Source organism: Leptonotus elevatus, chromosome 8, assembly GCF_054856555.1.
Source record: "Leptonotus elevatus isolate MCC_2025b chromosome 8, RoL_Lele_1.0, whole genome shotgun sequence".
In the NCBI taxonomy this organism is placed as follows: domain Eukaryota; kingdom Metazoa; phylum Chordata; class Actinopteri; order Syngnathiformes; family Syngnathidae; genus Leptonotus; species Leptonotus elevatus.
In genome coordinates this window covers 4,322,867-4,343,981 of record NC_141246.1, presented here as the reverse complement: position 1 = coordinate 4,343,981, position 21,115 = coordinate 4,322,867, and the positions used below count along the sequence as shown (strand labels likewise).

Sequence of the window (21,115 nt, the reverse complement as noted above, 5' to 3'; positions counted from 1 at the left end):
GGTAACTTGGTGTAACATCAGAAAATAAATAAAGTTGCAGTATTTTCTCACGCAGTACCTTCTTCGTCCAACAGAGGGAAACAATTTACAACTATTGTACGTATTTGCATCACTTTCTGATTCAAAGTGATCCCATAAAACCACGACACAATTACACATTTTGGGAACAGTATTAAAACTAAAGTAATATAATTTATTGTCGTTTTAAAGGCAAAACTAAGAGACGCTTTGACGCGACGGCCCGTCAATCATGCGAGGGGCGGGACTACTTCGGCTCTCTCCTCTCGCTTCACCTTTGCAGTCAAATCGTTCCCTTCCCAGTCCAGTGAGTCCACACCTCTTCGTTTCTCCACCACGTCAAGACCTCCTTATCCGCTGGATTTAAAGGACTTAAACTGTGTATATCTGCGTTGAGAAGTGGCTTAGCGTCTGCGGGGAGCACACGGTAAGACAAAAAAAGAAGTGTGCCATAACGCTTGTGTTTTGTTTTTTCTCTAAGTGTTTACGCTCTTTGTGACTTTTCTAGTTTGGCTTCGCTGTGCGTGAGGTGAGCTTTTGCGCATGCGTGGTTGTGATTGACACGCGTGTGTGTTGTAGCTAGTTAGCTGCCTAGCTCGGTTAACGATTACAAACACAACAACTAACTGCTACTTTTATTACTTTTATCGTTACGAAGGTAACGCTCGGTGTTACGCCCCACCACCATTAAAACAAAAATAGTCGTTATTTTAGGATACTTTAAATGTTCTTCTGTGTGGACAAAACTATTGGGTCACTCCCTAAAATTCCCCAAAATATCCTAAAAAATCTTCAATTTTCCTTGCCTTTTGGTGTTTTATTTGTGTTATGTCTAATGCTTTCTTAGCCATAAGCTATAAGTCTCTCTAGTTCTCTATTTAGAGTGATTTCTCAAATGTCAGGTCTGTGATGCAGGTGTTTAGTTACCTGATGACGTCACACTGAATGTCATACCATTACACTGTGGTCTATGCTCGTCAATAAACAATATGCTTTTTCATATTATGCCATTGATTCATATCTTATGGTTATTGTTTCCACTTATACTAACACACACACACAAAAAAAAGCCAAAGGAAAAGGCCACATTTGTACTGTCCTCGTCAACATGACTTCATCATTCAAAAGTGTTACAACACATTACTGGGAATGCGCTGGTTGTCATGAATGAGTGTAATAACGAGTTACGTGATGCATTGCATTGAATTTCATTGGATGAGTAGCTGAGCTCACACTAATGTGATTACATGTCACAGGTCACAAGTTTAGGAGGAGTTTCTTCCATCCAATTTATAGCCAAAAATGTTTCCCAGAAACACTAACAAGGCGTCGTTTCATTTGGTGCAGGCTGTAAAAAAATAGTTTGGCAAAATATTTAAATGACATAAAGAATCAAAATGGAGGAAAAAAATGATTAGCAGTGAGGGGGAAAGTAGTCTCTAAAGCAAAGTCACATTAAACTTTTTAGACATGTAGGGAATTTAAATAGTACTAGTAAATAATAATAATAAAGAAAGCTGTTTATATTTACAATACACAGGCATGTTAAACTTAAAATGCATTTAAAATAAATATTTACAATTTATAATGTAAATACAAAATGACAAATAAATCAAAATAAAATTACTTTAAAACTGAAAAAAATACCAAAAAACGAAGTGGAAACATATTTTTGCAATGCTAATATAAACAATCAAGCATATTTACAAATATTTTTTTAAATGACAATTTGAAGTAAAAAAAAATGAAAATGACAAGTAGTTAGACACAATTTCATATTCTAATCCTCATGCTCACTTTCAATCTCACTTTCATTCTCTCTCTATAAATATACAATTAAATAAGTACAACAGTTACAAAAGAATAATAAAACACATTGACAAAAGCTGACTTTAAGAAAAAAAGTGTGGCGATTGCAGAAGAAACAAATTGACAAGTTTTAAAAGAAATATTGGCACTGGTAAATGTCTTAACAAGGATATATGCAAAGTCAATATAGCAATTGCAAATTGACAGATGATACAATATTTTGAAGACCAACAAATCTTTATATTGACAAAGAAGCCACCTCCCTGAGCAAATAACAAAGGTGCAAGAACAAAATGCAGATTTTATTCATTTATGTAACCTTGCCTCTTTCTTTATAAAGGTTGCAAAACAAAGCGCAGTTTAATATTTGGATTATACAGTATTTGGTAACTTCTCAAGCAGATGCCACCGGCCGGATCAGCTGTGTCCCGAGTTTGGGATTAGCCCCCAACTCCCTCCCTTTTTACACCCCCTCAAGGACCTCAAATGCTTTTTGACTGCTTGCATAATCTAATGATTTAATATATATTTTTTTACATTTAATTTATTGTGCTAATTCCAACCCCATAATGAGAAATTGTATTTTAAAAAGACATTGCATTTTACACAAATTATGTAAGAGAAAGATTTAAATTTATTACCATATAAACCAAAAGAGGCCATTTCACAAGCTTCTCCCTTTGTGTAAAGAAGAGAGAATTGAATGTGAAAATCTGGTTGGATCACGACAGATGATGACTTTTATACACATTGTATTAACACGCTAGATTGGCAGTGAGGGGCAATCAATAAATTGTTATTGCTTGTGTGTCCCATTTCTTCACAATGTTTCATGAAAATTAGTTAAATACTTTTAGCCTTTAATTCAAATTGGAGTCCGACTCAAATTGGAGTCCGACTCCCGAATAGGAGTTGGTTAAAGTACGAGCTCTGAAATCCAATCCCAAATGGCTGCTTCAAACCAAAATGGCCGTTTTCCTCTCTAATTTCAGGTGTGGGTCCTTGAGACTTTTTACGCGCATTCTGCCATGCTTGAAATATGTGTTGAATTTCATGTCGATCGATAGAACTGGTGTCGGGGGCAAATTTTTGTTTTAACTTGAGAGGGTGCCACTGAGTGAGTTTTCAAAGGGGTTGTGTTGGGGATCCTTAAAATGCAGACATCTTCACCAGAATAAATGGAGAAAATCCTAAAAAAATAGTGAATATTGTTTTGATTTTGGTGTTTTTGTGTAATCCTACAAGGTAACAAACTTAACTAGCTATAAGAATAGCACACAATTGAGTGCAGACATCTGTCAAACCCGATCTTGGAAAGAAATTGTGGCAAAACATGTTTGTTGGGCTTTTTGTTGTTGCATTTTTACTAATCTGTACTAATCTAATCTGACATATTGTAAGAAAGCCAAAAACAGCGTTATTTTTACACCATTCTAACTCAAAATGCAAAATTTGCCATAGCTAGCAAGTGCTAATAAAAATGCCTTGAAGGTAAAATTGGGTGAAAAAAAAAAAGTCAAACAACATTTGACACTGATGACTCTGAGTCAACATTTAGCGCTTCAAATTCTCTTCCACATGACTTGTGTGCATCGCTAAAATCAGTTGACCTCCATCTTCCCTCTCTCATGGCCATTTTTCTTTTCTTTTCTTTTTTATCAGCGACGTCATGCAAACAAGCCTGCAATGAGATTCCTGAGGCAGACAGAAGCCTATTGTACGCCCACCCTCATAGAAACATGAAAGTCAGCGTGATGTCATCGCATGCCCACATTGTGCTCATGCAATTTAGCTTTAGCCGCGCGAGTGTCAAGATAACGAGCCCAGCGTTTCAATGGGCTCGTTTGTGACCGTCCTTGAAATATGGCCGGATTCTTCTTGACCTAGCAGATTAGCACGTAGCCTAAAATAAGTCTTCCCCCCGCGTATTCACGATTCTCTATTCACAAAATTCACCTAATCACTGATTTTATTTTTGGTTGGGGGTTACGATCATCTTTCTGTGTGAGAAAGCATAAGAGAGCACCATGTAAATCTGTATTACTATTATTATTATTATTATTATTATTATTCGCTGATAAATTTAGCAAATCACTTGTTTTGTTTTTTAGTCTTTCTGAAACACTGTAAGCTGCCACAAGATGGCGCCAAAGCCCTATCCGGTAGCGAAGTAGTCCTTTGGTGCCATCTTATGGCACCAATCAGAAATGATAAACCTTTTTATGGGGGCAGCCGCTGCTTCAATTGCTCATGGTAGTAGTTCCTTATTGGTCCCTATTCCCTGTGAATAGCGTACACCCCGTCGCGAGAATATGTTGTATTTAATGCGACTCAACATCGATGCTAACGCTAACGTACGTATCGCCTGAGATTTGTGCATCATTTCCATGTAACAATTTATTCTAACTCTCCACCTACAGTTGTCTTATTTATTTACTGATTTTTATTTTTAATTTTTATTTTTTTTATAAAAGTCTTATTTATTTTTTATTTTTAAGACAAGCATGATGTAGCATTTCCCTCCTGCTGCGTTGCTGACCGCCGGGGCCAGCAGCGACTTCACATGTGGCTTTCTATATTTGATCAGCCACTATCGCCGTGGTCACCCTGCAATGTGTTGCCATGGGAACTCTTCAATGTTTCCTCTGAGCAGGGAATAAACGAAAAACCATAACTCGTCAGCAGAAAGATAGTTTAGCAAGAATATTACGGGTGTGTCGTGCCGTCGCGCCTGGAGCTATTTGAGTGTAGCACACCTGTGCAAGTAAAAGCTTGTAGAAGGACTGACAGAAGCTTAAATTTGATCTGGAAACACCCTTAGGGCAGTTATTTCTTTTTTTCTTTTTTTCTTTTCGTTTTATCTTTTCTTTTTTTATCCTTGCCCTGCTTTTTGTCACGCTTGATTGACCTGGGCTTGTAGTTTGTTTTCTGCAACTTGTCTGCAGCTACAAACTGGAAGAAACAACCAAGATTCATTGAAACTATACAGTGGCACTTTGGTGCACCAGTTTAATTGATTGTATGACAGAGCTTTTGACTGAGTTTACGTTCGATCCCGAATCGTGAGTGCCACACAGGTTGCTGGGGGGGGGGGGGGGGGGGGGGGGGGGAACAAAAAGGCATATGTTATGTTTTTTTTGTTTTTAGATTGTGAGTGCGAATGATTGTTCATCTCTGTGTGTCCTGCGATTGGCCGGCAACCAGTTCGGCGTGTACCCCGCCTACTGCCCGAAGATGGCTGGGATAGGCGGTTCGGATAATGGATGGAGGGATGAATTACAACAAGAAATGCAAATTAGGTTAATGAAAGACAAAAAAATTGTCTTTGGTGTTTATGAAAACGCACTTTAGGTTTGTGTAAAACTCCAAATCATGTTTTTTTTTATTATTATGAATGGACAACATTCGAGGTGAGGCGATTTTTCTTTTTTTGCTTTGACGAAGTTGCAAGCTCACACTTGCGATACCAGCGCCAAATGGCGGCAGGTGACTCAACTCACTTTACAACAACAAGCAGCTGTTTGTCTGACATAATTTGTAAATATTAGTCAAAAAAAGAATATGTCCAAGAATGAATTAAACTCTTATCTTAAGGCACCACTGTATTTGTATCCTTCAGTTTATTTTTGTGGAGAATATGTCAATTAATTAAGCTATAAACAGTAAATAGTGCACAGTCAATATAGTGTATTTTGTCAATTGAAAGAAAAAAAATTGAGGGGCTTCTTAAGCTGGCTCCTTTTTAAAACTTGTATTTTTGTTTTGTTTAGAAACTTTTATTCAAGTTTGCTGCTGACCTAGCGGTGTTTATTTTAACACTCATTTGACGCAAAAGAGAACGTCACACCACATGACACAATTCCCACGATGGACTCTCTCTCAGTGACAACTTAGCATGGTGGCGCTAATAGTCAAGGACAATGCTCTTATTGTCTTCCCGGGCTGGAATGTTGAGGACTTCCTTCAAGGAATGTGTCGACGAGAAAGCGCTGACGTTTCCCTCTTTTTTTTTTTTTTTTTGGGTTGACTGGACGCTCATCTGCCGCACATGTGGAAGTCGTCATCTTTCACTGTGGAGTTTCTCTCGCCCCCCTTTTTTTGAATCTCCTCCCCTTGCGTCCACGTGCTTCTCGGAGCATCTTACTCACATCCAGTTATTTCCCAGCATGCTTCGCCTCCCACACTCCTCACGCAAACCATTCCCAAACTCTCTCTGTCTGTTTTTATTTAGCCGGCGTGGCATGAGGACGTCTTGTTCGGCTGAGCTCCACATTCCCGCTTGAAGATGCTCCAACGAAGGTAAGACCACATCAACATTCCTTTCATGGAATTCCAACCAGATGGTAAAGATTTGAACACCCTTGGTGAGCATTCAAAATGGGTCGATGTGATTGGACAAGAGGTTTTAGGAAGCGTCAGATTTGTTGTCGTGACAGCTTTACAGTTGTCTCCTGTGGTGACAATGTGCCTAATGACTCCTACTGTGAAGGCGGAGGTTTAAGTATTGCATTGAGCGTGTTGTCTACACAATGGAACAATGCAAGCAGGGCTACAAGAGTTCTAATCTGAGCTTTGTTGCAAAATAAATTGGAGGCGCGGCGATAAACAAATAAGAATTAAAAGAAAAGGTTATTTACCCTAAAAATGATCTGTAATTTCGCCTACAAAAGAGCAATAGGATCATGCCCAAAAAGAAAGAAAACAATCATTGATTTGTTTTTTTCCAAGTAAAAAGTCATAATCTTACAATACTGAAGTTATGTTACAAAGAAAAAAAAATCATAATACTACAATGAAGTTGTATTTTCTTTTTTAGAATAAAGTTTACATTTTCTGAAGAAAGTTGAATACAGTAGTTTTTTTCAGAATAAAATAATTACAATAAAAATAATATGACGGAAAAAAAATTTAATCCACAAGGGGAAAAAAAGTCACAATCTAAGGGGAATGACGTGATGTTGTACTATAAGAATTTTTTGCAGAAATTCATAAAAAAAATATCTGAATTTTATGAGATTATTATTATAAAATGAGAAAAAAATGCATTACTACAAGAATAAAGTTGTATTTTTGACAATAAAGTTGGAATATTTGGATTTTAAAAAAACTCATGTTTTTACAAAAATGAAATTGTATTTTTGTTAGCATACATACGTACGTAATGTTATAGAGAGGAGACAAGAAGAAATGTTTTATATAAATACAAATATATAATATTTTTTGGGTAAAAAAAATCATTTTAGTAAAAAAAATTCAAGGAAAAAAGTGGGGAAAGAAATCAGATTTTTTTAAAGAATCTTACAAGAATGAAGTTATAGTATCTAGTATATATATTTATGATGTTATGCAAAAAGTCATATTTTCTTAAAATAAAAGTCTTTGGGGAAAATATTTACGTAGCTTTATTCAAGATAAAAATCTTACTCACTTGAAATAACCCCTTTTTATTATCTTAGTTGCATGATTTAACAATGTTTATTTATTTTTAACAATGGCTTTATGTCATCATGAATACCTGTATATGACATCTGTCCAGACAGACTTGTAAGTGAAACAAGATTTGTATACTGGTTGGAAATGTAACTAGAATTGTTCAAGCAGGTTAAACTGGGTTGTAAAAGCAAACGGGCTGTCTTACTTTCCCATTCATGTTCTCTCAAGCCAACATGTTATATCCTTTCTACAGCCAAACAGACAACCTCTTTCCCGAATGAACTGCAAAGTTACAGTACTGCTTGTTAGCCTGCCAGGCAATGCTACAGTTATACAAACTTTTTGATTCCCATCCAACTGGCGCAAACGTAGCCCGAGTCCACGCTGGAAGCCTCTCAGGACGTCTGAGCTACTTCCGAAAAGCAATTTGACAGCTCGGCCCCAAGTGGGCTCCTTCACCCAGTCATGTGACTTCTCGTGTTATTGTTCCTGCGTGCCGAGCATAGCTGCAGCGCGGCGGCGCAGAGGGAGAACAGCGCACGGCGTTGTGCTGCGCCTTCTTCAGGGGAAAACCTCCGCTGACATTTGTGTTTTTTTTTCGCCTGAAGCAGGCCCTCTGCGGTCAGTCTGTCTCCCGTGGTTACGGCAGTCGGCGCCGCCCTCCCATGACATGGTGAACGGCGCATAAAGACCGGTCGCCGCCATGGCCTCCATGGTTGCCAACGGGAGCCAAGATGGGCCGTCCGTGGTGCTCCAAGGGGCGGACCCAGAGACATGCATGATTGTGTTCAAGAACCACTGGGCTCAGGTAAATGTCAGCAAGCACACAACGAAACAACAGTTGTTCCAGTTAAATGCCACTTTTTCCAAGTGTAAGAAGTTAACTGCTGTGAATAGTAACACCCACTCAAACAGACACACAAGGGTGCTCTTATTTATTTATTTATTTATCTATCTATTTAGTTATTTAAACCAGGGGCAACTCATGCCCAATTTTTGTAAAATTTCCACAATTCTGACGGGGGGGTTTTCTGCCTGTTTAAAAAAGCGATTTTCACCCAATTAATTCAGTTTATTTTTCTTTTATTACATGCCTGTTTTTCATTTAATTTATATTTATTTAAAAATATGACATGCCTGTTTTTTTAAAACTTAATTTGTAATTTTTGTCATATTTCCACAATTCTAATTTTTTATTTTGTTTCTGTCTGAAACAGTATTTTCTTTAAGAAGTCATAAATCATAATCCTCACCAAATTTCTATCAAGATGTGAGGATAAAAAAAATTTTTTTTAAATACCAGTCGCTATTGTGCCTAAATTTAGTTTTTTCTTTTTCCTGGCGCAATTGCCAGCATTTTTGGGGGGTAAATATCACAGATATTTTTTTTAAACTGAAACATTTTTAATTCTACAAAATATTGTTTTGTGATGCAAAATTTGCACTTAGTGGTTTGGCAAACGGATGGATGTTTAAAAAAGATTTTTACTTATAACTGGGAATTATTTTTCTGCCAGATATAGTTTTTGCCATACATTTTTTTTCTTGATAAATTGGGGGTAAAATTTAATTTTGAATATTGTTGTTGGTTTTGTTCAGTGTTTATCTAATCATTAGGTTATTATTCATAGAAATTTTTTAGTTTTTTTTAAATATAAAACCTCAATTTGTTTATGGCCGGAGCAATTTTCACTCAATTAATTCAGATTTTTTTTTTGTTTCGTTTCGTTTTTTTTAATTACATGCCAAATTTTTGTAAAACTGTGAGGGTTTCAAGTTGTGAGTATATTTTTACCTTTCTACTTCACAGCATGTGCTATTCAAAGAACAGCACCATAAAGTCAGTTAGGATGCCCAAAAACAACAGTTTGGTTCGCACTCTTCAACGTTTTGACAGTGAACATTTTTAGAAAAAAATTACGTACTACCCTCAAATAACTCTCCAGGCTGCATTGTCAAGATGACTATAATTGCTGCCTTTGGATATTTATGTTGGTTCTTGAATTGGGAGGGTCAAGTATCGCCGTCCCGTCATTGAGGCGAGGCTTGGTGAAAAGTATTTGTCGCTACAGTGACGGCACAAAGTGCTCCAGCCGTGTCCCGGCAACGCTTGAAGTGCAACGTGGTTCTCCTGCCAGTGGAATCTTGGCAGTGCAAAAGATGTCTGTCTCAGCTTGCTTGCCCACCCCTGTGGGACCCGCTAGCAACACTACACCCACGCCCACATGAATGACACTGTTACTGTTACTTTGCATTTAAAAAAAAAAGATTTGATTTTAAAGCCTCCTAAAAGTTCTCATGCTTCATCTCCTAAGATACTTTCTGTATTCCAAGAAGCTGTACTTGAAAATGTACAAGGGGAAACGCCCGTAATTCTAACAGTTTCACTTTTGGCACGAACAAGGATCATTTCATTCCAGATGCGCATGACTGTAGAAGTTAGTGTACATTGATTCTGGTGTTACTAAAAACACTTAGTTTAGTGTATTTTAGATTATTGAACTGAAATTTACGGTATAGTTTTAGGTACAGTGTGTATTATTTAATACAGAGCAGCAGTGTATTTGTATGTAATATTTTACTTTTAATGGAAAATATTGTTGTTAAACAAACTGGCCACATAAGATGAATTTTATACCTAATACAGTGATTTGCTTTAATGAAAAAATATATTACTGAGATGAACTTCTCTCATAAGGTGAATTTTCTATTTCAGTGATTTAACTAAAAAGGTATGAATAAACTTGTCTGATACGCATTTTGCAACTTGTTTTATATATTTTGATAATTTTATATAAAATATTGCATTGTTTATAGTCACATTTTAATAAGTGGGATAAAAGCTGTCAATTCACTACAGTTTGCATTAAATTACTTTTTTATTTTTAATATACGGAGCTAAGTTGCACTTTTCCACATATCTATTTTCTTCTCATAAATTCCTACAAACCATGGAAGGAAGACGAGAGAATTGTTAGTGGGAAGAATTCATGCAGCCTTTCATCCTTTTACAACTCTGGCCGTGCCAAGACAAGTGAAGGTGTCCCAAGAAAAAGAGGACGTGTGGTCACCCTGTAGAAAAAAAATAGTCTTTGGTTGCGTAGTGCTTGAGTGCTGTTTGTTCCCTGAGGCCGAGCTCCCAGCAGGCTCCTGTTTCCATCGACCCACTTGCGTTGTGCGTAATTTGTTTGTTGCCACAGCAAAGGTCGACGTCTAAAAGGAGGCCGACTCTATTGTCAACTCGAAGGGTGGTGTCTGTGCAGTAACAGAGCATGCACAAAGGACAGTGGGTCTAATCATATCATGTTTGATAATTAACCTGTCCGCATTAGAAGCAATTTATTACATTTGATGTTGGCATGAAACTTACTACAGTAAACGGTTTGACTTGCAGTCTTTTAAGTGTTCACTTCATACAGTTCAGTCAAATTTAACTTTAACTGTAAGACCATTTAGAGTTGTTTGCTTTCAAATATTTATTGATCACAAAGTCAAACAACAACGTGTATAATTTATTGTGGAGCATTATTTCAAGTATTTTGTGGTAACTTCTAAGAAGCATTTGGGTACATCTATGATTATTTAGATTACCTTTAGGGATTATTTCAGAATATTTACGTAACTTTTCTTGGGAAGAGCAAAATGGCGGCCTCGTGACTTCAAATGTCTAGTCTGCTATCCAGTCATATATTCAGATCAGCGATGTGACCTCACTAGTCTAAACATGACATTCTGATTAATATTACATATCTGTAATATGAGTTATGAAGCAAAATCCTGCCGTTTTTATCCATTTCAGGGGGCGGCCATTTTGCCACTTGCTGTCGACTGAAGATGACGTCACAGTTGCTCAGGGCTCAGGCAACGACCAATCAGAGCGTACCTGTTTTCTGAAGCTACTCTGTGATTGGTTGTTACCTGAGACCTGAGCAACATTGATGTCATCTTCAGTTGACAGCAAGTGGCAAAATGGCCGCCCCTTGAGATGGATTAAAAACGTCTGGATTTTGCTGCTTAACTCATATTCATTCCACTTAAGCAATATTAACCAGAATACCATATTTAGACTTGTGGGGCTGCATAGAACATATTATTGTCAAAAAAAATTGGGGGGTGACTTTCACTTTAAGAGTATTTAGTTAACTTTTAGGAAGTATTTGAGGACATCCAGGAATGTTTAGCTCACATATGTACATGAACACTTGGGCCGACGACACAAATGTTACTCATTTTGTTGGCACTTGATGAGCCAGGTATGTTTTGAGGTGGTACTTGGTCTAAAAAGTTTGAAAATGTATTTCAAAATAAAATAAAATATAAAATCTAAATTATTATTCAAATGTATCCAGCATGGGGAATCTCACTCCATTTACAACCTAAAGTCATGTTTCTTCTTTCGCAGGTGGTGAAGATCCTGGAAAAACACGACCCCTTGCGCGGCGGCGCCTCGGCCTCGGCGCCCTCGCTGGGCGCACTGGGCCTGGGCGGCTTCGGCCCCGTGCCGGGCGACGAGGCCAACGCGGTGCAGAACTACGTGGAGCACATGCTCTTCTTGCTGATGGAGGAGGATTGCGGCAAGGCGGGCGCCATGGGCCCCATCCTGGAGTTCGTGGTGCTGGAGAACGTGATGGAGCGTCTGTTCGTGTGGAGCCTGCGCCGCGAGTTCACCGACGCCATGAAGCTGGAGCAGCTGAAGATGTACGAGATGCTGGTTTGCCAGTCTCGTCAGCCGCTGCTGCACCACAAACCGGTGCTGCGACCGCTCATGATGCTCCTGTCGGCGTGCTCGGGCTCGGGGGGGGCGCCCGGCGTGGAGGCCCAGCTGGTGCTCCTCCTGCATCAGCTCTGCTGCGTCCTGGCCAAAGACCCGTCCATCCTGGAGTTGTTCTTTCACACCAGCGAGGACCAGGGCGCGGCCAACTTCCTCATCTTCTCGCTGCTCATCCCCTTCATCCACCGCGAGGGCGCCGTGGGGCAGCAGGCGCGAGACGCGCTGCTCCTCATCATGTCCTTGTCGGCAGAGAACCGGCGGGTGGCCAAACACGTGGCGGAGAACACCTTCTTCTGTCCAGTCAGTACATTTATTGTTCATTTTCTTGTTACTCGCGAGGCTTCTCAAATACAAATTCGATTTAAAATTCCTAATCCCAATGTCAGTTAATGATTAAATGATGAAGGAATTAAAAAAAAAGTTTCCAACTTTCTAGAAAAAAAGTCATATTACAATAAACAAATTTAACAACACTGAATAGTGGCAAATAATTTAATTTAATTTAAATTTGGTATAATAATAATATATTTTTTTATAAATTTTAATTTATAAACAGTAAATACAAATATTGTAATAATTACAAATATTAGATAAAAAATACATACATGTTAGAAGTATGTAAATACAAAAACAAGACAAATAATTCAAAACTATTCCATCAAAATATTGCACAAAAAATACAAATATGTTAGACAAAAAACATTTGACAAAAATATTTGAAATAAAATCATATTTTATATGCCCAAATAAATATTGGTAAAAATACAAAAAGATTACACAATATTCACTGAAAATACACACAGTAGAAGATAAATTTGAATGAATTAAAAATTAATTATTTCACAAAAATTGCTATTGACGCTTTATTTGTCAACAGAAGAGTTCCTGCTTTTTTTTCTTTTCTTCGGTGAGTGCCATAGAATAGTGTCCATTTCTTTCGCCGAACCGGAAGTAAACAAAAAGAGGAATTGTGGGATAAATCGGTGCTAATCAGTGACATAAACGGCATGGTTAACTTTGACGGTGCCGTTAATTTAACGGTCGGTTAGTTAACGGCGGGGTAGGAATTTAACCGCCGGTTTAGGTGATTAAACTGGTTAAAATAACCGAGAATTGAACAACTGGGCCCTGAACTTTATTACCACATCCCACACAATATGAGGTTATGCACATGAATTATTGAAACGTTTTTTAATTCATTCATCTTGGTTTGGTTTTATCAAATTACAAAAACCTGGCATGTGAACAAGAGTTTTGAGACTTTGTTTATCCATTGTTTAGGGCTTGTCATGCAATTATAAAACCAAACAAAACCTTGGAAAATGTTTTCAAAACGCACAAATGCTCATAAACTAAATCATATTCCTACATAAATTTAGTCTGGCCCTCTGACAGGAAAAAGAGTCCTTAGCCCTGCCACACTGGAATTAATTTTACACGTGTCTGGTGTTTGTTTAATTATGCTAATCCCGCATCCACAATGCCATTGTAGCCTCAGCCTCAGACACGGCACAATAGGAAACAAAAAAGCAGCTTTTGATATCATTCTGGTCAACAATGGCCAACCATTTACGGGCTTGACTAAGGATAATCTGACTTAATGCTGTTGTTTCTGTTCTCTTTTGCACTGAATTAATTAACCAAAGAGAGCAGAGGAGTCCAAGTCATGCTGGCATAGGTCATGTAAACACCACATGCTGTGTTGCTAACTGCTAACAGTACGCTTAGCATTAGCAATTAGCGTTTTGGTTATGCCATTATTTTTGTTTTAATGTTGCTAAACGGTAACGGCACGGTTTAACATGGGCAACAGTTATTTTATTAATTGAGCAAGCTGCCGATGATTTTGTCTATTAATCAATGAAATTGATTTTTTTCAAGTTGAAATTTCCATTAAGTGCAGAAAATGCATACTAAATTGGCATTAGCATTTTGCCATAATGTTGATATTTTGATACAATGATACAAAATGTTCTATTTAACTCAGTCAAGTGGACATTTGTCATTCAATAAATAATCCCCTTACCTTTGACCCCAGGTTCTTGCCACGGGCCTCAGTGGTCTGTATTCATCCCTTCCCACCAAACTGGAACCCCCCAGTGACGAATGGCACTGCCTGCATAGGGACGACTGGCTCCGCATGCCCTCCCTGGTCCAGTTCCTCAACTCCCTGGAATTCTGCAATGCTGTCACCCAGGTAAGAAAAAATAGAAATAAGTAAAACGGTGAAACTTGCAAGCATTGTTGCTTAGCCCTCTCTCAATTTGACAGGTGGCCCACCCCGATATCAGAGACCAGTTGTTGGGCTACATCCACAATGGTTTCCTCGTGCCTGTACTTGCGCCCGCTCTCCACAAGGTTTATATGCATAACTCACTTTTTTATTGTTGCATTTTTACAAGAGTCTTAACGAACGAACCTGGACGAACCCTGATGTGAAATCAACATTTGCAAACGTTCGCCCCCTCAGGCTTAAATTGGTTAAATGATTGTTTCATGTAAAGTTTTTTGTTGCTAACTGCATAGCTTAGCACTAGCAATTAGCATAACGATAACATTTTCCCATTGTTATATTGGTAGAAATAAAAATCCCATTGCAGGTTTTTGTTGCTAACTAAACCGTAGAGCATCATGCCAGACGTCATGTCAGTGCTGCAAAACGGTTTCACGTTCGATTTATTTTATTTTTTTTCACCGTGAAGCTAACCCTAGAAGAGGTCATGACCACCACAGCGTACCTGGACCTCTTCCTGAGAAGCATCAGTGAGCCGGCTCTGCTGCAGACCTTCCTGTCCTTCATCCTGCTGCACCGCCACGAGAACGTCCACATTTTGGACACGCTGGTCAGCCGTATCAACACACCCTTCCAGGTACGCCAGTAAGACATTTGTCAACAATCAGCACAAAATACGAGACCACTTATTCCAATTTCACTCAATTGCTACATTTTTTTTATTGTTTTTGTTTTAATTATTATTATTTTTCTGGCGGGTACTGTGCAGTGATATTTTTCGAGTTGAGAATGGGTGCCATGTTTCAATAAAGGTTGCGGAGAGTACACTAGATAATGTATTAATTAATTAATTAATTCCACAGAAGACTTACTAAAAATATATGTAATTACTGTATTCAATTGTTTTACAAGAAAAATATAAAATGTATACTCTGACATTTCTTAAATTTATTTTTGTTAAATTTTCAATTTTTTTTTATTAGTTTAATCTTATGATTTGAAGTATAATCATTTATCAATTGAACATTTACTTTGTATGACTGTAGACTGTTGCCGTGGCAACGCCCAGACCACACCAACTTGCTGGTCCTGTTGCTGTGTAAATGAAGTGTTAAACAACAGTCAACAATGACACACCTCCACATCAAACATGTTTTTTATTTTTTTCAGATTTGTACTTTTCTGAACAAACGCTCAACAAACAAAACATTAGGTACCCCTGAATTGCGTTTTCCTTTTTGTTTCTCCAGCTGGGCATCGTGTCACTGGCACTTTTCCGCACTCTCATCAGTTTGCACTGTGAAGACGTCATGTTGCAACTCATCCTCAGGTGAACTTCCAGCTCACAAAAATCACAGAATTAAAAAAAAAAGTAAATCACCTCAGAGAGGGTTGTTGCGCATCCTCAGGTACCTGATCCCATGCAATCACATGATGCTGAGTCAGCGACGCGTCGTGAGGGAGCGCGACTTCTACTCTGCGTCGGCAGCCAAGATCCTGGCCTTGACACCGTCATGCTGCTCGCCCGACCGCAGCCCGCCGCCACTCCGGCAGCTGGAGTCCATACTCTTCTCCAAAGGTGAGCCCTTTAAACTTTATACTTTCATAGGGATTCATCATGAAAATACGGGAAATCCCTAAATTATTAATAAATACAGAAAATATGTAATTTTTGTAATATATTATTTGAAGAAAATCTAATATATATATATATTTTTTTTTTAAAATCAAATTTAAAAACAATGTTTGTTTTTTTTGCATACATTATTTTGTATATTATAATGTTAATGTTATATTACTGTATATTATATATATATATATATATATAAAACATGCAATATTGGTGATGACAAAATAATGAATCTTAATTTTAAGAAATACAATTTAAAGGTTGTAAGAATTTAAAAGTAGCAAATGTTAAAAAAAAAAACGTTTTAACACTATTTATATTTAAATACAAATTTATCCCATACAATTAAAAAAAAAAAAAAGATTATTTTATCTATTGATCTGAAATTAAAAATCAAATTTTTTTATTTAAATTATTATTTAATATTAGATTTATTGTGACTTTTTTCTTATTACTTAACAAAAATGTTTTCTGTTATTTGGGATTTCTTTCTTTCTAAACATTTCCCTTGAAACCTGTCTGTCTTTCTTGAACTTCTTGTTGATGTCCGCTTAGCTGAGAAAGACGGCATCTCCGTTGAGAGAGACCCCGTCGGCAACTCCTCGTGCACCATCGGCTCCGAGATCTACTTGGACGTCAGCTACCTCCACTACCTGGACGACGCCCACGAGCGCATCGGCGTCTGCATGCGAGCGTGCCGGGTGTGGTCGGCCGCGTACGACGGCGAAGACCCGCCGCCGGAGAAATACCAACCGGGTGTCCTGGAGGAGCCGGCAGCCAGGAAGCGAGCCCCACGGGCGCCGGCATCTGCGCCGGCGCAACTACCACCTAACCAGTTGGAGCTGGAGTGGGACGACAGTTACGATGCATGCCCGCCAGGGACCGCCGAGCCCGAACATCCGCCCGTGCCGCCGCCTTCAGCCGAGCCCCCCAGGCACATCGAGGAGATGAGAAAGTCGGCCATTTTGTTGGTGAAGGGCTCCTACATCGAGGAGAACGAGTTCCAGGACGACGTCAAGGTCTACGATCTGGTTGCCAAGAAAGACGCCAGAGCCGCTGAGGACCCGAACCCCCAAAAGAACGGACTCACCCAGAAGCAGCCGGCCGAGAATGCCAAAATTCTCACCGTCGTGGGCGGCGACCTCCTGGCTCAGTACGAAGAGCTCATCCGGACGTTTGACAGCAACGCAGGCAACAGAGCCGGAAAATGTGACGCTGAAGCGAAGGGTGACGCCGGGGCAGAGGACGAGGACATGGACTTCACCTCCTTCTCCGTAGAGACGCCGGAGCCAGAAAAGCTGCAGTCGCCGTTTGGGTCGGCAATTCGCGGCTCCACCAGGAGTCATTCGGCACCATTTACAGGTTAGAATTTGTCTTTGTGAGCTGGAACTGCTCTAATGCTACAGCTGTGATGGTGTGTTAGGGCCACATATATTGTGTGTGTCTATATATATATATATATATATATATATATGGGGGGTAATATTCAGATAAAAAACAAAAACAAATTATGAGAAATAAACTTGTGACATTATAAAGTATAAAATTTGTGAGAAAAAAACCTCACAAATTAACGAGAAATTAACTCGCACATTTGTGACGGTATGTGTCAAATTTGCGAGAAAAAACCCCTCATGAATTTATGTGAACTTGCAGTTTTGTGACATTATAAAGTGGAAAATTTGCAAGAAAAAACTCACACATTTATGAGAAACTCCCAGCCTTGAGACATTAAGTGTAAAATTTGCGTGAGAGAAAGAAATAATAATAATTACGAGAAATAAACTGCCAGCCTTGTGACATTATAAAGTGTCATTTTTTTTCTTTTTCTGAAGAAGAAAGAGAAAAAAAATAAAGTGTCAAATTTGCGAGAGAAAAACTCACGAATTTAGGAGAAATAAACGTGCACATTTGTGACATAAAGTGACAAATATGTGAGAAAAAAACTCACAAATTTACAAGAAAAAAACTCGCACATTTGCGAGAAAAAAATCCTACTCGGATCTTTGGCAAGTTACAATTTACAAGTGTGTAAAATGGCTACGGTGCAAGAACTCGTTAATTATACTTTTCGGTCAAATCAGGAGATTAACCATATCATATTAACCATTCACACTTTGGCGAGGCACTGCAATAAACCTGGCTTTTTATTATATTTATTAATTTATATTTGAGTTTTCTCCCATAAATTTGTGAGTTTTTTTCTCTCGCAAATTTGCCACCTTATAATGTTGCAAATTTTCACGGTTTTTTTCTTGTAAATGTGTGAGTTTTTTTCTCTCACAATATTTCACCCCTCACAAAAAAATAATAATAATATACGTGGCCCTAATATGCTGTCGTGCACGGCAAACAAGCCGCACGCTTTGGCCATAAATGAGCTGCTGAACCCGCTCAATGGTCGCCAGGACCTTTTGTCAGCGTCCTGTTGTCCCGCCTGGAGAACATGCTGTCCAACTCCGTGCACGTCAACCTGCTGCTGACGGGCATCCTGGCGCAGCTGGCCTCTTACCCGCAGCCTCTGCTGCGATCCTTCCTCCTCAACACCAATTTGGTCTTCCAGCCCACCGTTCGCTCGCTCTACCAGGTAACGCGCATCCCGGTTACACCCGCCGGTACGATTTCGATTTAGGGCCGTCGCAAAAACTATCGTTTGGAGAATCGATGATCTCGTCCAGCGATTGGCTCGGGCGGTTCCCCTCACCCCTGCGACCTGCGATTGATTTCCCGCCAGGTTTTGGCCACGGTGAAAAACCAGATCGAGCAGCTGGCTGCAAGCGGTGAGGATTTTCCAGAGCTGATTGTCGCCGCCCAACACTGGCTGTTGACCAGGGACACTTTGTACGGAGAAGCAGGTAATTTTTTTGTCGCGGATGAAATGATGAAAACAAAACGTTAGGCGTTCAGCTGTATATTTCAAATGTAGCGTCATTGAGTCACTTACAGTCGTAGCAGAAGATGAAATGTATTCTTTTATGTCTGCCTGACTGTATAATACTGTACTGCCCCCTAATGGCCAATGTGTGCTCTACGGTTTCATTTTTTACATTTCATTATTGACGTTCTATTTAAGGTCTATGTTTTTATTCATTTTTTGGCTGATTAAAATCAGCAAAAAGATGTTCATCAGAATATTAGGATTTTCTCAACACGATAACAATATGAACTTTTTATTTATTTATTTTTTTTTTTATATAAAGCGTGCCGATCAAAAGTAATCTCTGGCCCAATTTTCCCTAATGCACAACGCGTTGTCCTCCTCAGACAAAAGCAACCGCGTGCGAGGCGCCGGCATCATGAAGAGCTCGCCGCCCCCGCAGCCCAAGTCCATCTCCGCCGAGCGCACCGACGTGTTCGCCAGCGTCCTCTTCAGCGAGTTCCTCAAAGAACTGGCCGCCCTGGCCCAAGAGCACTCCATCTTGTCTTACGTTCCCATGGAAGAGTAATTCAACTTCTTATACCGAGACGTTTTATTTTTCTATCACCTTCTTAGGCCACCAACCAAAGACATGTTAGATGTACTTTTGTATTTATTTCGTTCTATTTTTTACGCAATCCCTTTAATTCAATCGTCTCAGGGTGGGCGGCCATTTTGGACTCCAGCCTGGCCTAGCGTTAGCAACATTAGCATCAGCAAGCACAATCCAGCCGTGGACACTTTTAAAACCTCACAAAGTGACGTTTTTATTATTATAATTATTATTGGTACCTCAGACTCTTTATGATTGAAGCCATCTTTCTTTCCACTTTCGGTCACTTCGGCCTATTTAATGACTTGTACATATTGTAAGGATTCATTATGCAAATGAATAAGAATATTAAGGGCTATTGTCAGGTAAGGTGGTTGGGTAATTTAAGTGTTGCTTTTTGTGCCTATTTTTTTTTTGGGGGGGGGGGGGTATGATTGTGTATTATTTATCGCGACATCAGCTCGCATTGTCTGTTACAAGGCGGTCTTTATGCTAACGCCTTTTAAAAGAGACATTAGGCTATTTTTTTTCCAGATTTTAAAACAGTTCCCAGGTAGCTTTGCAATTTTTTCTTTTATTGTTGTTTTTTTTTGTCATCAAAAAGAATCAAGAATTACAGTACGCTTGCAAAAATTGCCCTTTTTGAGGGGTCAACTTTCTGGTTGAGTTGTATTTTATGTGCAGCACTTTGTATGCAGCTTTGTTTGTTTTTAAAGTGTGTTATAAATAAAGTTGTACTGCAAGGCCAGCGCTGAGTACAGCTTTCGTTATGATCACGATCGGGGGTGGAGCTTGGTAGCAAAATGGCCACTTCAAACACACATCTTTGTGTATGTGGCACTTTGATAAATGCCATACTTAGCATCACCAAACTTCACCAAGAAATCAAGCGCAGCCGGTCAGAAGCTCCATGCAGCTCTGCTTAGCTCTTAGCGTTGACATCATGTGTTTCTGCATGGTAAGTGTTTTAAACACTGTTGTCCGGCTGCTTGAAAGTGGCTCTGAATCTCGTCCCAGCCTAAACTTCCAAGTCATCGTTGATGTAATAGTAATAAATTATTATTATTATTTTATCATTTAAAAAAAAAATAATTTTTAACATGAGTTGTTACAAAAGCGGGTCGAAAATCTTTTCAGCGTGTTGCCTAAATTCACATTGTCGTGCCTGACGAGAAACAATCGAACTGGAATGATTGAAATGTATGACAATAAAAAATATTTGGAGGTCAAATACAAACTCTCTGGCATCCGATGTCGTTTTTGATGATGAATGTAGTCATGTTAAATAGTTTGCTTGAAATCCTAATGTTTGTTTTTTTTGCAGTGACATTATGCAAATCAATAAATGATGCAATACAGTCTCAATGTTGCGCTTGTTTTATTGCCAATGACGTGAATGGAAAGGCAGCGCTGATATTTGTGATTGGTTATTTTGACCAGCTTTATTGAAACTATAATGAAATATCAATCTCTGGAAAAAGAATTAAGAAGTGGGCTTAAGTCCAGCAAAAAGAAGCACAGCAAGGAATTAGTATTCAGTATTCATTTCAATTATTTTATTTTAAGTCCATTTACAAAGTACACCCCTAAAATTTTAGGTTGGGGACCCTAAATAAATAAATAAATAAAACAAAGTCCTGTACAAGCCAGACCCTACTTTGAAACCATACTTTAAAACCTTAATCGTACTTTAAAACCCTACCCTAATTTGAAAGCGCAATTTAAACCTAACCAATTTTAAAACCCTACCC

The 21,115-nt window shown here is 38.7% G+C and overlaps 1 protein-coding gene across 2 annotated transcripts; it reads left to right on the top strand.

The window, feature by feature from the left end:
* The first annotated feature begins 307 nt into the window (after positions 1 to 307).
* On the top strand, positions 308 to 20,722 carry fhip1aa (FHF complex subunit HOOK interacting protein 1Aa). 2 transcript variants are annotated; one of them, XM_086083452.1, is made up of 13 exons: positions 308 to 445; positions 6,059 to 6,126; positions 7,872 to 8,068; positions 11,663 to 12,331; positions 14,070 to 14,228; positions 14,303 to 14,389; positions 14,734 to 14,901; positions 15,515 to 15,594; positions 15,674 to 15,843; positions 16,450 to 17,256; positions 18,303 to 18,481; positions 18,629 to 18,749; positions 19,159 to 20,722. In XM_086083452.1, exons 3-13 carry the CDS (start codon positions 7,964 to 7,966, stop codon positions 19,338 to 19,340), a joined length of 2,727 nt encoding a protein of 908 aa, XP_085939578.1. In that variant the 5' UTR covers positions 308 to 445; positions 6,059 to 6,126; positions 7,872 to 7,963; the 3' UTR covers positions 19,341 to 20,722. The 2 variants fall into 2 exon arrangements, with proteins under 2 accessions (XP_085939578.1, XP_085939577.1); XM_086083451.1 differs by having other exon boundaries at positions 7,869 to 8,068.
* The last annotated feature ends 393 nt before the right edge of the window (positions 20,723 to 21,115 follow it).

What these genes read in the sequence shown, in the direction of transcription:
- fhip1aa (XM_086083452.1), top strand. Translation starts at nt 7,964, where the DNA reads ATGGCCTCCATGGTTGCCAACGGGAGCCAAGATGGGCCGTCCGTGGTG. An exon ending in AGAACACCTTCTTCTGTCCA is followed by an intron (nt 12,332 to 14,069) that starts GTCAGTACATTT and finishes CTTTGACCCCAG; the next exon opens with GTTCTTGCCACGGGCCTCAG. An exon ending in GTCCATACTCTTCTCCAAAG is followed by an intron (nt 15,844 to 16,449) that starts GTGAGCCCTTTA and finishes ATGTCCGCTTAG; the next exon opens with CTGAGAAAGACGGCATCTCC.